The 18,353-nt window shown below is 36.0% G+C and overlaps 1 protein-coding gene across 6 annotated transcripts in view; it reads right to left on the minus strand.

Moving 5' to 3' along the window:
- Positions 1–18,353, minus strand: part of LOC111055451 (potassium voltage-gated channel subfamily KQT member 1) — a 119,108-nt gene that overhangs the window by 25,556 nt on the left and 75,199 nt on the right. For all 6 annotated transcript variants that reach the window (XM_039423462.1, XM_039423465.1, XM_039423463.1 and 3 more), the window contains 3 exons: positions 9,710–9,885; positions 2,296–2,439; positions 546–656 (listed from right to left, as the gene is read on the minus strand). In XM_039423462.1, coding sequence (XP_039279396.1) covers positions 546–656; positions 2,296–2,439; positions 9,710–9,885 — 431 coding nt within the window. The remainder of the gene's footprint in view (positions 1–545; positions 657–2,295; positions 2,440–9,709; positions 9,886–18,353) is intronic.

Below are 18,353 nucleotides of genomic sequence, written 5' to 3' on the forward strand. Positions count from 1 at the left end.
AGACATGGGGTTTGGTGATACAATGACTGCTCTTTTTTATTTATTCATACAATAAGTACATCATCAAAAGATAATTTTTTTTCAAAGAATTCAATCAATTCAAATTCTTCTAGAGATTCATTCTGTCGACCTGTCGACTGTATTAGGAATGAAATTCCCTTCTAGAGATAACATAGAATCATTTACTAGTTGGAACATAGCCTACACTCAGCGACTCAGGTACGCCCTTTTTGATCATTTCAATCTCTCGATCCAGATATTATCTTTGTCATTAAGATTAAAAAGTAAGTAGGTATATAAAATAGAACAATATTGGAATGTCAATAATAAAGTTTTAAAATCAATTTTATCCCTCTAGGATCCTAGATTGGATAAAAATACCATGATTCACCACAAAGGTATTTCAAATGAACTTGGAAGAGATTACAATAAAATTTTCTAGGAAAATAATAACTCAAATAAAAAATAGGTGATCAGAAATGGTAATTATTCATAAACGACTTCATTCAAATAATAATTATACCGAGAGAAGAGATTGTACTCACCGCTGGAAGAGCGAAAAATGAAATAGCAAAAACACTAAAGCAGGAAGCAACGATTTTGCCCATCCAAGTCTGTGGAACGGCATCACCATATCCAATAGTTGTTACTGTGATCTGGAAATGAGAAACGTTACTGGAAGAAAACTTTCATTTGAATATTGAGAAAATACCTTATTGTAATTGTAAGTAAATCAGTACAATAATTCAGATAGGTATAATCATTCAAAAAGCAAATGAATCAGAATTTAATATTATTCAAAAGATAAGCCAAAATGTTGTGACGTTATAAAAGTTGAAAATAGTATTATCGTAACTGAGGAGGATGCTTTTCTCTCTAAATTCCGAGCCGACCAATTGAGAATGGCACTCATGCATCCTCCATAACTAGTAGCCTACATGTTTGAGTAAAGGCTGCACCCCCAACTACAAGCTAAGTGGATGACACACTTGAGAATAATTAAAAGTCAGAGGGTTCTTCAAGAGCCTCTTCCACCACTGATTGACCTCTTCATGTTATTATAACAATATTTGAGAGTCATGAACGGAGTAAGCAAGAGTTGGCTTTATTTCGAGTGTGAATTCAAGACATTCTCTTATATTTCTCACCATTGTAGGCTGAACTTGGAGAGTGAATCTTGACTACGATTTCGTTCGAGAAAGTCGTAAATTCCATCATCCATTATAATCTGTCATTTTATGTAAGTACATTTTACAGATACAATTCGAGATACATCCTAATCAACAAAGTTTATGAACATGAATAATTTCTATTGGATTCTTCATCATGTTATCCATATTCAGGAAAACAGTATCTACTGTATATATTTGTGGGAGTTTTCAGCAAAGTCTATTAATTGAAATCCACCACAACTGGAACTGAATCAACTGAACTATTTAGTTTGATCAAGAGATGATTCTATCTAATCTTGAAATTGAGTTTGAACAGAACTAATAACTAGTTTAGTTCTGGAACTGGTAAATGGGACCTAATGATGCCATGAATAAGTCATGGAAATCAACAAGAACTTAGATGTAGTATGATCTAGTACAAGAGTTTCGCTGATAGCAACAATTGGTGTTTGTTTTCAAAGAAGAGATTTTACTGACAATAACACAGACATAATACGAGTTCTGACTACTGAAAAGTTGAAAAAGTTTTCCGGCTAATCAAGTCAATGAATTACAAGATTTTGATAGAGACTTTATCTACAATTTCTCAATAAACATAGTTTATTCTCTATGTTGCTTTCATATAATTTAAGCTTGCCTCTCGAATCCTGTTATAATTATTCTTCAATATATTTCACGTATCGGTATCGTTCATAATAAATCGATTGTTCTTTTATTTGTATTTCACACTGTAATTCAATATCAATGAAGTATGAATGAATAATACCACAGAAACATGAAGAAACGTAATTGAAACAATGAAAAATAATTGAATCCTCAATTATTATTTCTACTGAAACTACTGTTATATACAGTATGAGTTATATAATGAGTTTACACAACTAGTATGATAAATGGCATTTTCACGTGATTTGAATAATTTTCATTTGAATACGGTACTTTTTATAGTAGACCCTCTAGCAGTTTTATGACCCCCTGAGCAGTTGTTTTTTCTACTATCTAATTAAGCCAAGTTTCCTTAAGAAAAGTTATCAAATGAATAGTATTATTCTCGAACTATATATGTTTATTGGATAGTAAGTTTTAATTTATGATCCAGTAAAGAAGATGTTATGAAACTGACCACTCCCCACCACAAAGCGTCCGCATAACTGGCAAAGTCTCCGGATTTTCCATCGGGGCCGACCGCGTCCTTCTCAGCCAAGTAGACAAAATAACTGCTGAATATCAGACCCAGGAATCCTATGTATAAAGTTGTTATGAGTTCCTGTGAGACAAAAATAACAATCTTTAAGTTTGGTAATCTTCATTTCATTAGGTAGGCCTAATCAGAAACGTATTATTATTAGTAGTTAGTAATTTGAACTTGATTCAGTTTTGAAATATATCAATGATTTTTTATTGCGGATGACAGCCACATGAGCTTTTTTGCTTGTGAGTAATGGGAAGTGCGAGGGTGATTTGTGAGATGAGCAAATACGTCCATGCCAATTTGATGGGATTTGGCGGGATTAGAACCCGCGACCATGTAGCACTAGCAGACGGAGGGTGCAACGCCTCAGTCGACTCAACTATCTGGCCGAGTTACATTAATTCATTCACTTCTAGTTTTTCAATTTGTCTCAAATTTTCATCCGGGACTTTATTTCAGTAATTCAGACTCGTAGAACATCGGCCTAATCGTGGTAACAGACTGATGTATGTTTGTGTTACAGCAAAGAACCTTGGAAGACAATTTCACTGTCTATCCGCATACCAATATACGTCTGCCTGTGATCTGTGGCATAGGTGAGATACAATTTAAGCTGTATATCATTCAATTATTATGATTGGGACCAGTAATTACATGGTGAATCATTTCAACGTAAAGCGTTTTAAAGTATTATTGATCAAAGAAATATGCGAAAGATGAGGTATTATTGTAATGTTTTCACATGAAACGGTGAAGCACCTTTATAGATGTCGATTCTCAGAAAGGGTATCGAGGATACACTCTCCTTCACCGCTTGACCGTTATTAAAGAAGGTTGGAAATTCTAGTGAAATATTATGCCTAAGCGTAGAAAATTTAAGACTAAAATAAATAAAGAAATACAAACAATAAGGATTGGAGAGAACAGCTCATAACCGTCAAACTGGAATAATCATGAATATCACCTGTTCTGGCCAGAGAATTCGAATTGTAGCGCCAGAATGCCAGACTATAGTTCTGCCAATAGCAGGCTTGTGTTTGCGCCGGCGCAGACCGTCCTGCTTGCTTTGGCCTTGTCGATGTTTTTGTGAGTCGTCCTTGTTTTGTCTGTCTTGTCTCGTCAGCCCGTCTTGTTGCAAGACCAAAATTGTGTTTGTCTGTCATGTAATTTTCGATCGGAAATTTCTTGTAAATTGTTTGAGTGTCGTGTGTGTGAATTATGAATATAACTAAATAGTATTGAATTGAATTAATTTGAATCGGATTTGAATTTATAAAGAATCCAGTTTGAGCCTTGTTCAAAACACAGTGCATAGCCTGCAAGTTGAACGCGAAAAGGCAGCCAGGAAGCAAAAACCTGTCTTTTCCCAGATATCATCCCACCCTGAACCTGACCAAAACACCTAATAAAGGCTTCGAAGGGCAAGTAGTCAAGATTGGAATAAATTTGGTGAGTTTTTGCTCTTTTTTATTGTTCATTAATGCAGAGTTTAACTGTACAAATAACCTGGCTCAAATTGAAGATTAAATTTTGCCCCTTGTTTGTATTTGATTATTTAAATAGTAAATTACAGTCCTCTGGTAGCTCTAGCCTGAGCTTTGTTCAGAACATTTTCTGATCCTGCCAAGCCGGGATGAATTTGAATTTGTAATTTGTTAATTAATTCACACACATTGGATTTAAGCAGTTTCGTATTTGTCCAATGTTGGCATGTTGAGAATGGTCTGATCCATGCTCAACTTAAGTTTGTTGTAGCCTTGTTCTAAGAGCAAGGTTTCTTGTCAATTTGTATTGTCTGAAATTAAATTTATTTCAGTTAAAATTGTAGTTTCCTGAAACTAGGAGCATTGTGCTCTTTTTCTCAGGAATTTGTTTGTTTGTTGGAATTTGTATTGTCCATTTTTTATACATGTTAGTGAAGGTTAATCACCAGCATGATTTTGTTTGTTCAATTCAACAAGTTATCATTTGTTTGTGAGTTGTTGGAAAAACATTATCTAATCATATAGTTTTGTTTTCAGCAATAACTTATCTTGTGAATTGATAATCAAAGTTTAACTTTGATAACTTACTAGTCGTGACTCTTCCTTTCATCTAGTTTTTGAACTCATTCTTGTTTTATTGTCTGTTGTTTGTATTGTCGGGGCTGAATTGTTTTGTGTATGAGTTCAAGATGGAGGAAAAATTACAGAAACAAATCAGGGTGCATCACGCTAAACTGGAACAATTGTATGCCAGATTGCAAAGAATTTATGACCTGTCTAAGAATGTCTCTGATCCAAAAGTTGCTGAGCAATTTTCAATCTTGTATCCTTGGGTTTCTCAGACCATTTCGGATTATGAAAAGACAGAATTAGTGGTTAATGAGTTGGAACTTGAGTTGAATAAAGATCATGTTGTAGCATTCAACGACTCACACCTAGATCTGTTTCAGTATATTGAAGTAGCGGCTAACACTCTCAAACAGAAAGAGGCGACTGTTGCTATTGCTCAATCTTCCGCAGCTACAGCAGCTAGTGCACAGCCGGTTGTGTCCGAGTCGGTACTGCCTAAAATCGACCTTCCGAAATTTGATGGGAACCAGACTCAATGGTCGGTGTTTTATGAACTATTTAAGGTACATGACAACAAGAATTTGAACGATCAGCAGAAGGTCCAATATCTTGTAAGTAGACTTACTAGACAAGCAGCTAATATTTGTCGTCATTTGCCACCATTGGCTAACAATTATCAAATAATTTGGCAGGCATTATTGACCCGCTATAACGATCCACGGGTGCAAGTCGATGCCTATTTCAAACAAATTTTTGAATTTCGTCCAATAAAATCAGAATCCAAGGCAGGTTATATTGCGATTTTGGATGGGTTTTGCAGTTCAATCAATGCATTGAAGAGATTGCAACTCACTGATTTGTCAGACTCGATATTCCTCTATCATGGCTTGAGATTGCTGGATCCAAGTTCTCGTAGAAATTTTGAATCGGCCGTCCGTGACAAGGCTATGCCAACTTATACCGATTATGTCAAATTCATTGAAAAGCAAATTAAGACTCTTCCTTCTGATGAGAAACTGACTGAATCGTTTAATATGAATCTCAAAAAGGATAATAAATCAAAGGTGTTTGTGGTTCAATCTAATGATTCATCTAATGATGCATCTAGTAAAAATCCCAATTGTCTGAAGTGCTCAAAACCGGGTCATCGGTTTCTGTGCAAGTTTCTTGAAAATGACTCCTTGGGATCGTTATTGTTTGATTAAAGGAAAGTTTTGTTGTTTTCGTTGTCTTGATGTGGATCATTTGAGTAGAAATTGTTGTAGTAAAACTCAGTGTGCTCAATGTCGAGAATCTCATCATTCTTTATTGCACTTTTCCAGATCAAGTTCCAATGAAGGTGTTGCATCCTCGTCGAACTCCAAGGCAGGTGGCACATCACCTATTAGTTGTTGTTCTACATCCAACGATGTAGAAAATTCGACTGTTGTGTTGTCGACTGTCAGTGCACATGTTCGAGATTGTAATGATCAGCTTTGTGATGTTCGTTTCTTGGTTGACACCGGGAGTCAGTGTCATTTTGTTACAGCCAGATTGTGTCGGCGTTTGAGACTACCATTCCAGCCCATGAAAACCGTTGTTCGTGGATTTGGTGGTGGTACTAGTGAAGTTCGAGGTCGTACTTGTGTGTCGATTCAGTCAAAGTTGGATCCTACCATCAAGTTTCCGATGGATGCCACAGTGGCAGATAAAATCATCGACAAGTTGCCTTCCTGTGAAATCGACAGATCCAAACTTCATCATCTTGAAAATCTCACACTGGCTGACGACAAATTCTACCTTTTCAGTAGAATAGATGGCATCATTGGTGCGGAGTTAGTTCCTCACTTGCTATGTGGGACTCCTAGTACAGGTGAATCACACGAATTGATGACTGTTAATAGTGTCTTTGGTCACATTCTGATGGGGAGATTCTCACTTCAACAACGAATGTGTCGAATTGTTTTACAGCCATCTGTAGTCCATTCGTTAGTAGTCCATCGCTGGATAGTTTTGTGGAACGTTTTTGGGAGTTGGAATCGTGCCCTGCACAAAGCTGTCAACTGAAACCGGAAGAGTTGGAGTGTGAGGTAAATTTTCGGAAGTCTGTACATTGTGTGAATTCTGGTCGTTTTGTTGTTGCCTGGTCATTTGTGGAGCCGCCCAGCAGCTTGGGAGATTCGTATGCTGTCGCCGAACGCAGACTGCTGACTTTGGAGAGACGACTAGAGCTTGACAGCAATACTCGTATTTCATATCATGAAATATTGACCTACGTCAGGGTCACATGTCGTTTGTAGCCAATCAGACAGACCGAGGTGGTTACTACATACCGCATCACGCCATCGTGAAAGCAAGCAGCACTACCACGCCCATCTGAATTGTATTTGATGCTGGTTCCAGAACATCATCTGGTTTGTCATTGAACCAGGTTCTTCATGCTGGCCCCAAATTGCAGACTGACATTTTTGTTTTGTTAGTTAATTTTTGTTTGTTCCCAATTGCACTTACTGCCGACATTAAACAAATGTATCGGCAGATATTAGTGGAGGATTCCTGCCGTTGTTATCAGCGTGTATTGTGGAGATTTTCGCCAGAGGATCCAATCAAAACTTATCAGCTCAATTGTGTTGTTTTTGGTGTTTCAAGCTCTCCATATTTGGCGCTTCGCACCGTCCACCAGCTTGTAGAGAAAGATGGAAATCGTTATCCAGCAGCCAAGGCAAGAATACCAAGAGACATGTTCATGGACGACTTAGTCACATCTGTTGCCACAGAGTCAGAGGCCGCGGAGCTGTATCGTCAGTCCAAGCAGCTGTTTGAGGGAGGAGGTTTCTCGCTCACAAAGTGGACTTCAAATTCACCATCAATGTTGGAGAAATTCTCGGAGGAAGACAAATCGTTTTCGTACAAGGATTTCGAAGCAGACAACTCCTTGGCTATCTTGGGATTGAATTGGCAACCTAGTACTGATCTGTTTCAGTTTTCAGTCAAGAGTGGTGAGGTCGTCGCTACTAAGTGTTCTATTCTGCCAGTGATGGCTCATATCTATGATCCACTTGGTCTCTTGTCACCGTTTACATTATTTCTAAAGTGTCTTGTCCAGAAACTGTGGAAATTAGGAGTGGATTGGGACGAGAAGCCGCCTGAGTCTATCTGCACTCTTTGGGAGAATTGTCAAAAAGAGTTGCCTCTATTGTTGAAATTTGCTGTTCCATGTCACGTTGGTTTGTTTCAGGATTCTCACATCAGGTTGATTGGTTTTTGTGATGCATCATTGTCTGGTTATGGTGCAGTTATCTATGTGAAGTCGCAGAAGGATAGCGAGGAGCCAAGAGTTGTATTATTGTGTTCAAAGTCCAAGGTAGCACCATCTAAAGTTGTTTCAATACCTCGTTTGGAGTTGTGTGCGGCACTCTTGTTGGCAGAACTCATGAATTCGGTAGTCACTATTATTAGTGAACGTTGTCATGTGTCTTGTATTGTCGCACTCTCTGATTCTACAGTCACCTTGTGTTGGATTAATGCTCCATCCGCGAAATGGCAAACTTTTGTTGGTAATCGCGTTGCAAAAAAACAGGATTCTTGTATACAGGAGTGGATGCATGTTGCCGGAATTGAAAATCCCGCTGACTGTTTGTCTAGAGGTTTATCACCAGTTGAGCTTGTGAACTTTCCGTTGTGGCTCTCAGGTCCATCATGGATAGCAGAGGACGAATGCGATTGGCCCATCTGAACTCAAATGGAAAAGATAGTGGATCCACCGGAGGCGAAAAAACCGTCAGTGTTGACAGTCACAAAATCTCCTGATTGTAACAGCAATGCAATATATTCATTGATTGGTCGTTGTTCGGATTATGGTCGTCTTTTGAGAATTGTAATTCTTGTTCTCAAATTCTTACAAGTTTTACCCCAATCAAAAGAATCAGATTTCGATGTTGCTGAGAGGTATCTATGTAAAGTGGTACAGAAGATACATTTTTCATCTGAATTTGTGCAATTAGAGAAGGGAGAAGATTGTTCTATGCGCCTACGTCGCCTGTCTCCATTCATTGATAAAGGTGTGATTCGCATCGGCGGTCATTTGTCTCATGCTGGACTTGAATTTGAGACTTGTCATCAGATGATCTTACCAAAATCCGACGCTTTTGTATCGATGTTAATTGATTATCATCACAAGAAGAATTGTCATGCTGGACCTTCGTTATTGTTGTCCTTGATCAGACAGAAATTCTGGATACTGTCTGCTCGCTCTATTATTCGTATTTGTGTCTTTAAGTGTAATTGTTGTTTCCGTATTGCAATATTATTTCAACTGCTTTTTATTCTTGTAGAATATTATAATATATTCTTGGATTCTCAATTCATTTATTCACTTACACTTACTAACTTGAATAATTCGCCCCCTGTGGGTTGAGGGAGCTTTGAGTCGAACATCATACTCAAGAATGTGTTGAAAACCAGAATACATCGAAGGTATCCCTGCATGTCGTAGGAGGCGACTAAAAAGGACCCCAAGGCAGCTACAGAAGTTGCCTTGCCTTCAAACCCTCGGAATCTGCACCATCAAGGCAGTTTCAGAGGGGCAAAAAGAAAAACCTAAGAGACCAGAGATGGGTGAAACTCCAGGCACAAATGTAGGTCAAGAGGCAGAGTCGAGGGTGACCAGGTGCCCTAGCGGCAATTAAGCGACCCCTCCTTAAGCGGAAGGACCTACAAAAAGGCCAGGAGTGGAACTAAGGTAGGTCACGAGTTTGTGGGGAGACCAAACCTCACCACTGGTCAAAGAAGGGCAGCAATTTAGGCAAAATTCTTCGGAGAGGTGAGGCAACCAGGTGATGAATCGGATGTTAGAATAGGGAAAAACTCCTGGCTCTTGTAAAGGACACATGTATTGGTTTGCCTAACTAACATACTACTTGGGAACACAATAAGCTTCGATTGTTCGATTGACGTGTGGGGTTCTTTGAACCTTTGGATCCTTGAATCCGTCCCTTCAAAAATAATAATAACTTGAATAATTGATATATTCAATCACTTGCTAAGTGATTCACTCACTCACACATCCATATATAATTCATTCACTCTTTTACACTTGATAATTTATAATAATGCATTCAATCATTTCAAATGATCAGGAGAAGGCTGGATTATTTACAATTGATCTATTCTTAAATGTATCCAATAATTTGCGAAACCAAGAGAAGGTTCCTACACTGTATTTGGACTGGAATCCAACAGTGTATTATGAACTGTATTTAGGTGAAGCTGTCTGGCCGCACACTGATTAGACAAGACCAAGGTCTACTCACCTGTCTGTGTATGAAGACGACCGAGCCGAGAAGCCTCCACGTGCCTCCTTGTCGGTCCACATGGAGCATGCGCAGAATCTGCAGGAAGCGAATACCGCGAATTGCTGACGTGGCAAACACCTGACCATTGGAGCCGACTGACAGTACCACCAGCGACGCTACCACTACTATCAAGTCTGCAACCACAACGAATCGCATTATTCACAAATCACACCATATTTGAGCTATTCATCTACCTCATGAATAATAAATAGGTAATAATAGGTAAAAAATAAAGCCAGCGATTCTATTCTATTCTATTCATGACTCCAACGTGTTGCAGGGAAACGGCAAATTTTATTGTTATATTACAGTTTACAGCACTGTGGAATCGAAAGTTTGAAATTGTACACAATTGATGGGAACGCATTGCATTTTATTAGTCATGAATCATTGTACTAGTGTGGAACGTGCAAAAGCGATATATCGCTTTATATATCTGTTATAACAGCATTTTATAAAAATGATAATTCAACTGCCGTACAGACGATATTTTGATAGCAGAAGCACATTTGATGTCATATACGTGTCCCTGTGGGGATATTCGATATTTCAAAGGCAAGGTGCATTGTAAACTTCCTGCAACTATTAATGAAAAAAATTGAATGAAAAATTGAGAATGAAATTAGTGAATTCCACAACATTTTTTAACTATCATCATAAAGGATGTGAACGCCGAATTGCAGCACATATTATTCCCAATGTCAACTTGAAAAGTAAAACAAAACTTTTGGAAATTTACATGCCATTTCATTGATAGTTATCCAGTTCCATGTATTTATTCGTGAAATCACATTATCTCAAAATGTCTCATCTTCCTCCGCCAATCTGTTTATGTAACATTTATGTTCATCACCTCTACGAGAAATTGACGAGTATTGTAACGTTGTCTTTTCAGATAATACAATAGATAATATTTGAAACTGTCAGCAATAGGGAACGGGATGATATTTCATTAACAATGAAATTACCAACATCTCAATATCTAAGAAATTTCTGCTTTATTCCTGACTTGATGGTAATGCCGAAGTCTAGCACTCTTCTTATTGAGCCTCAAGAGTCTTAAGAGACTCAAGAGACGGAAACAGTAAAACAATCCTTTACAACAAACCTGTTTATATCTGGTCCAGTAGCCAGCTAGCCAGCTCGGCTGATATAGAACCGGAGGTCTGTAATTTTTCACCTGCCGTCTGCGTGTGATGGAGTTGGAGTACTTCAACTGTATTAGTTATATTTTCATATTGGCTGTTTTAATTAGCGCTATATTTTTTCTAGTGGCTGTTTGTAGACTAGTGCCCGTCAGAGTCATCGTCGACCTCCAACATCTCTCATTGTGAAATCGCCTTAGATTTCTAAATCGATCAGTTAGACATGGAAATCACGGGTACAAAATAATTATTTCCAAGGGAAGTTATAAAAATCTTCAGGATTCAATATTCATCCTCTTTGATATCTTGAACTAGTTCTGAAAGTGATCTTTTGAACAGCATTCAATTTCTACTGTTGAGAAAGATAGTCTACATACATTTAAACATGTATTTGCTGAAATGAGAGTTTTCAAGTTCAACATCTATGAGCGAATAGCAAATATGATGATATTTCCAAAAAAAATGTAATTAGTGTACTCGTTCCCATCAGTGGTTCATAATTGAGAGCAATTTTTCTTTCCATTATGGAAATATGATCTGATATGGAAACTTATTCCAATTCAAAACACTCATAAATCTTCAAAATAGTCTGAATCAATTCTCATCATTATCAGTTTATAGGGATTTGTTGGTTGAACTCTCCTGTGAATCGGAGAAAATCCCTCATAATACTACATGGTCGTATGATATGGGCACAGTGAAATCCCTTTTAATATCTATGGTGTGTGAATGCTTCGAAAATGATTCAATCGATACTGCTTAATCAGTTTTGTTAACGAAAATTGCGGAAGCATCACAAGAGATTGTTGAATTCGTAATAATTGATTGAACAAAATTCAGATAGTGTTAAAGTGATAGTACCTTGAAGAATTTTGTTGATAAGAGCATCGTCAATGACCTTTAAAACTTCTTATAGCTAATTTGATTAGCTATAGTGCGTTCACTGTTTCACCAAAAATTTATTGATGGAACTGCTCACACCCAAACACTATTGCCAATAACTCTTTTTCGATTTGAGCCCATTTTTTCTCACTATCAGTCAGTGCTCGTGAACCATAAGCCACAGGGATTTAATAGGGGAGTATGATACTCCCCTACTGATGATACTCCAATAGATATTGGAGTATATGGATATGATACTCCAATAGATATTGGAGTATATGGATATGATACTCCAATAGCTATTTTTAGCTATAAAAATAGCTATTTGATAATACAATCAATTTGATTCTTCTCATTCAATTATTACAAATAGTGTAATATTTGATAGATGCAGGTAGTTTACAAACTATCGGTAAGTGATTTACAAAGTTATTTAGGTGTATTGGAATGGTCGCTTACTCCTCAGTGGTGCACCGAGGACTTAATTCTTATCTGATGAAGAATACGTTTTATTTTCATTCACCTATTATTTGCTTTGTATTGTACGATGTACAATACTTTACTTTATATTGTAAAGAGGTACAATACCAGATCTTTGTATTGTACGAAGGTATTAAAGCCATCAATAGGCTTTGTATTGTACAAGAATCATTTCATAATAATATATAGTTGCACTGTTTTTTATAGCTCTGTACATGTCAGGAAACAAGTGCGTTCCTTGATTTCCATCAGCTATTTCCTTTGTTGTGGATATTCGCAGTAGCGGAAGTCTTCAAGCTATTTGATAATACAATTAATTTGATTCTTCTCATTCAATTATTACAAATAGTGTAATATTTGATAGATGCAGGTAGTTTTCAAACTATCGGTAAGTTCTTTAGCTGTCTTGGAAAGGTCGCTTACTCCTCAGTGATGCACCTCAAGTACTTACTTCATCTGATGAAAAATAAGTTTTATGTTCATAAGAAGGTCTTAAAGATTCAAAAGTAAGTTAAATTATCATTGATAATTAAGTTTGTAAGTGGTTAAGATTAATTAGTAAGCTCTTATAATGATTAAACACAATTTAATGCTATAGTTCAACGTCATGAATAACAACCCAACCAAAATGATAAGCTTGAACTATATAGCTTAGGTGATAAACATGGACACTTTGGAACTATCAACAGAGGAAATGAATAATGAATAATGAATTTATTGCCAAATACAAGAAATATTTTTACAAATAAAAATAATAATTAAAATACTACAGTTTTTGGCATGACTGGAAAAAGAAGCCTTGAGCTCCAGCCACGAGTTCTAGAAATAAGAAGTATATTTTTTAATCTAGTAACAGCAGTACAAATGGAACAATTCTGTTGATGAATGATAATCTATGGATATTGAACTTTATCAATAATCCAAGTACTTGTTAAACAAAATATAAGTGAACAGAGAAATAATATAATAATTGTCAATAATTATTAATAATGTTTACACAATATTATGAATGATTAATATTGCTAAAATTGGTGATTCAGTCAACTCAATTATCAATTTTAAAATAATAGTTTTGTTTGACCCACGATTTTATTAATCTAATTTCTATTAATCGTAATTAATTTTTTGCGTGATAAAAACGCAAAAAGGCGTTATTGATAAGTTAGCTTCTCTGAAATCTTGGTTCTCGTGGAATTAATCACGGTTACAATACAACCGGCTCTAAGTTAACTAAACTAACTTTATAAACTGCGTTGAAAAAATCTTAAACCTCAATACTGATCTGTGCCTGTTTAGGAAAGAATAATGCTTCGATAGAAGACAGTCTTCATATCATTATTCGATTGTTTCTAAGAGGATTCTCCCCTCAACTTTCTCACAATTACTACCATTTGCATGTTTTTTACATGTATATGCCAATATGATTTTCATTTCAATATGCCCCTAAAACTGGAGAGAAACATGAGTAGAGCGAGAGAGGTAGAAGAGGGTGGAAGAAAGAGAAAAGGCAAAGGAGGCGAATGATCTAGAATCTTGAAGCTTTAACCCAAACAAATTCAGGTCGCACAGCGTAAATGCGAAGCTGCCGGTCGTAAACGGGAATTACAACAAAAGGTATCGGAAATAAGCTTTCGCTCCCAGGTTCAGAGAGCCTTTCTCCAAAGAACCCCTCTTGCTGTTCCTTTTACGTCTTTCCATACATGATTGAAAATACGAACACAAATAAAACCGCCTGTATGGATGCTCTCTGGACACCCAATTTACAGCCTACACCTATGGCGATCATATTCATCATAGCCTACTATCTAAAAAAGTTGTTGACTAATTTGCAAAACAAACTGCTGTTGAACGATCTTTTTTACTGTGAAGTGGCATCGAATGATGTGTACATTGAATCTATATTGTAGCTAATTTAATAAATCAATAATATATTTCAATGAAGATACTGCTGGTAAATCAACTAATCAGTTTATTAATAAATGAGAGTGAGTACTCTCTTATTGAAATAACCTCTTTACTGATAGTAACGTATTACCCTTGAAAACTTGTAAGATTATATTGAATCGATGGTTTTTAATTAAATATTTGGAAACGCTTTGAAGTAAGCGAATCATTGAATCAAATTGAAAGATGGGAAAAATTTTACATCACGATGAAAATGATAGAGAATTATTCGAGCAGTGTGATTCGTGAATGATCTGTAGTTGAAGTGTTAGACTAGTGAGTCAGTGATTTTATCAATTTGCTCAGCAAATTCCCTTCTTTGAGTTGTTATGACTAATTGAATATTCTATCATAGCTCATATTCAACTGCCAATAAGTACTGTAATCTTTCTTTGTGTATACTTGAAGTGCAGTTATCAATTTCATAATCATGAAAGCTCAAACGAGACTTAGTTGAGTTTAGTTTGATTACGGGACCCATACAGAACTTCAACGTCCTAATGAAATTATCTGCTTGTGATTTTTGTGAAGCGAGACCAAGACTGGTTGTCCGATCGATCAATAAATATCGTGATGACGGGGCACAGAAGTTTAGATTGATTTATTCATTCATAAATATTCTAATATAATATGCTGGCTTATACACTGACTCATGATAGAATAACAATTTGGTCTACTACTTGATGCATTTAGCAAAATATGAACTGAAAAATTATTGACCAATTCAAAGATAAAATTAAAATTGAAATATTATAATTGAGTAATAATATTATCTTAATTCTGAATAATTCAGCGGAGCTTGAACAGATAACCTTCCATTTCTGGAAAACAATGAAAAGAGAGGAGGAAAAAGGAATGGAGAGCGACAGAGAAAGAGAGAGAGAGAGTAAGATTGGATCTGAGTAGAAGGTTTGGTGTTCTCGGTCGTCAGTGACAAGTGAACGTGAAAGTGACTAAGCCACTGTCACAACAACCTAATAGTGATACAACTTTTGTCAACCACAACATGGATTTTCCATTACATCATTTTGTCAAATCCTGCTCAGCATCAAGGCCTTGGACTGTGAGCAAGCAGCAGACAAGCCCTCTATGGCAACAGAACAATGCGTTATGTACTGTTTACATGAATGAATATATTTGACTTTGGAGGTTAAGCTTATCATAAGTTGAAGGATAATTTTCTCAGGATGCCTATTACTGTAGTTTACTCAAAAGAGTACAACTGTATAAAATCTGTTTTAAAGTTCTTCACCAAGTCTTTTTACGATACAAAAGTAATCTCGGTAACAAAGAGTGTTAATTGTCAGAGCATTCGATGGAAAAAGGTGGAGAAATAGGGAGTTAGGATGTAGTGAATATCATGAGCGGTAGGAATTTCAAACACTCGGAGAAAATGAGACAGTTCCAAATACTCAACAACTCTCTTTATTGCTGAGTTAAACAATTCATTATTTGGCAACTCTGGACGTAAATATGAGGGTGGATGAGGGTACTACCTGGTGTAAATACAATCCTCAGAATGCAAATTGAATATTTATTCTATTCTCCTATCTAGGCCATTCAATACCATCCAAAATTAACACATTCGTTAAATGAATAAATTTTAAGATAATACCGTACTCAAAACTTATTTGTGTATTACGTTCGAATTGAAATCGTGATGCTCTGTTCAAAGTGATTGTGATAACAATAATGATAATAACAAAAACAAAGAAGTAGCCGATTGCTAAGTAAGCAGTAGGAGGAGTATTTGACTCAAATAAGTGGAGTATTTTACTTGAAAAAAGCAGTTTCCAATAGTTTCCCCTGAGAATAAACTACACATAATCTGAGTCTGAGATATGGGTAGCACAGGCCTAAGACATACAGATTTTTTCCAGTTAAAAGATTTTTAAGATTTTTGGGTTGAAAATTGCATTCTAGAGTGATTCAGTTATACCGAAGCTATACTTCCTAACCACACTCTGTTGTGCCGTGTATTGCGGCAGAAGTTGTTGCACATTATGAAAAGGATCCAACATTTTTCAAATAAACAGGTAAAACATTTCCCGCATGCTTCAATAGGATAAAATTAAAGTGCTGCCTGTATGAGGAATAAAAATGTTTTAGGCCCAAATGCAGGATGAAGGTGTTAATGTCACAGTAAATTGCAATGTGTGAACGAGAACGGTTTACATATTAGGCTGGTTAGATCTTTTTCATAGCAGGCTCTACTTCAAATCTGTGATGCAGCTTATATTTCCCAGAAAAGACATGCATATACCGTGGCATGGAGAGAGGGGAACGCCAAGATTTATATTAAATTCTGCACAAAGTGTGCCTGACAGTGACATGTTGGCTTGGATCTTGATAAATGCTCAAATTCTAGAAAAACTCTGAATTGCTCTGAATCTAGCGAATGCATACATTGGATTCAATTCTTCTAGCGAATGTATGACTTTGATTGGAATGCTCAATTTGAAACCGACGCTTTGAATAAGATATGGTATTTTCTTGGTCTTGGGTTATAATCTCTATTAATATTGAACCTTTTTATGATAGAGACTGCCCTAATTAAGAACACTTGGAGCTTTTTGTTTTCTGTTATCACTTATTTTCGAATAAATGTAAAATATTGAGAAATAACCTTTCTCACAGATCATCCATTATTACGGGCTGAAGTATAATCTTGAATTATTTGTATAATTCTGGATAATCTATCTAATATCGGGGGACCGAGCTTTGCTCTGGAGTGTAAAAGCATAGAAAATTTCTAACGAAAGTTTGAATTTATAGTTTATATTTATTTATTCATTTTCTCATTCGTACAATTATTTTTACAGTTATATGAGGAGGCACAACAGGCTTATGCCCAAATTGTCCCTTTTCAAATTTATACTACAGTCCAAATCAAAATCTAGGTTGAGCCACTATCACTAATCAAAATAACAATTTATTCACACTTCAAAAAACAAACACATCATCAATTACAAAATAATAGATATACTATGAATTCGATTTAGAATGATATACTATGTTTGCTGCAATTTTGTTAATATACTATGTACCAAGGTTCCTAGAATAGGTGCCTAGGTACCTGTATTCTAGGTACATTGCTATGTACTATTCTACACTAACAGTTACTATTTATCTAGTTACTATTTTGGACTTTTTGAAGTAAACATGTTTTCTAAAAAGTCTGGTGTGGCGCACTCACACAACTTTCCTTGCCGTTATGAAAATTGATCACCTTATGCTAGTGTTCACGCGCATCTCATGTCTACTATTCAAAGATTTGAGTCAGCTGGTGACAGGGTAATAACGCTGGAGTCACACGAGGTCTGCTATCTCTTCATAGTGAATGATTTAATAGAATCAAAAATAATTTGCAATTGAATAATTACATTTTCTCGATTTTCAGCTTATTTCCAATTTTAGGTGAAAATGTTACTGGACATTAATTTATTGTAGAGATTTTCATGCTCAATCTTTTCCAATCGATTTTTTTTTGTTTAAATTGTATTTAAAGCATGATGATTGGAAATCTAAAATCAAACTTTGCATAGATGGGATGGCGCTCCTGTAATTTTTACAGATATGAGACTTGTGGCAGTTGATAGAGCTTATCAATGACTATTTTAAGTATGAATTTGATCAAAATCGTTGGAGCCGTTTTTGAGAAAATCACGAAAAACCCTGTTTTTGAACAACATTTTTGCCATTTTAGCCGCCATGGTTGAATTGCATTTGATCGAAATTGTTCGTGTCGGATCCTTATGGTGATCCTTATACATCTGAATGGTAACAATCGAAAGATATTGTTGATCAAAACTAAAATTCATTAAAATTTATTTTGTCTTAAAATTTCACTCATTTTTGAAAAATCATAACTTACTACTCATTGGAGATAGAGTGTTCTGAATGATCTCATTTCATTCAAAATTTTATAATCTAGAGAAAAAGCAAGAGCAAATTTTTCTGTCCGATTACGAGATTTGGCAGAAATAGCTGAAAACTGGAAAATGAGCCGAAAATACGAGGTTTTTGGGCCACCCTGTATCTAGCACAAGGAAATTTTGCATGATGAAATTGGTTCTGGACTACTCTTATGTACCCAAATAATATATTAGAAAATCAGAACTACGATATAAATTGAGAGCACACCCCCTTTT

This window comes from Nilaparvata lugens, chromosome 3 (assembly GCF_014356525.2).
Source record: "Nilaparvata lugens isolate BPH chromosome 3, ASM1435652v1, whole genome shotgun sequence".
In the NCBI taxonomy this organism is placed as follows: Eukaryota; Metazoa; Arthropoda; class Insecta; order Hemiptera; family Delphacidae; genus Nilaparvata; species Nilaparvata lugens.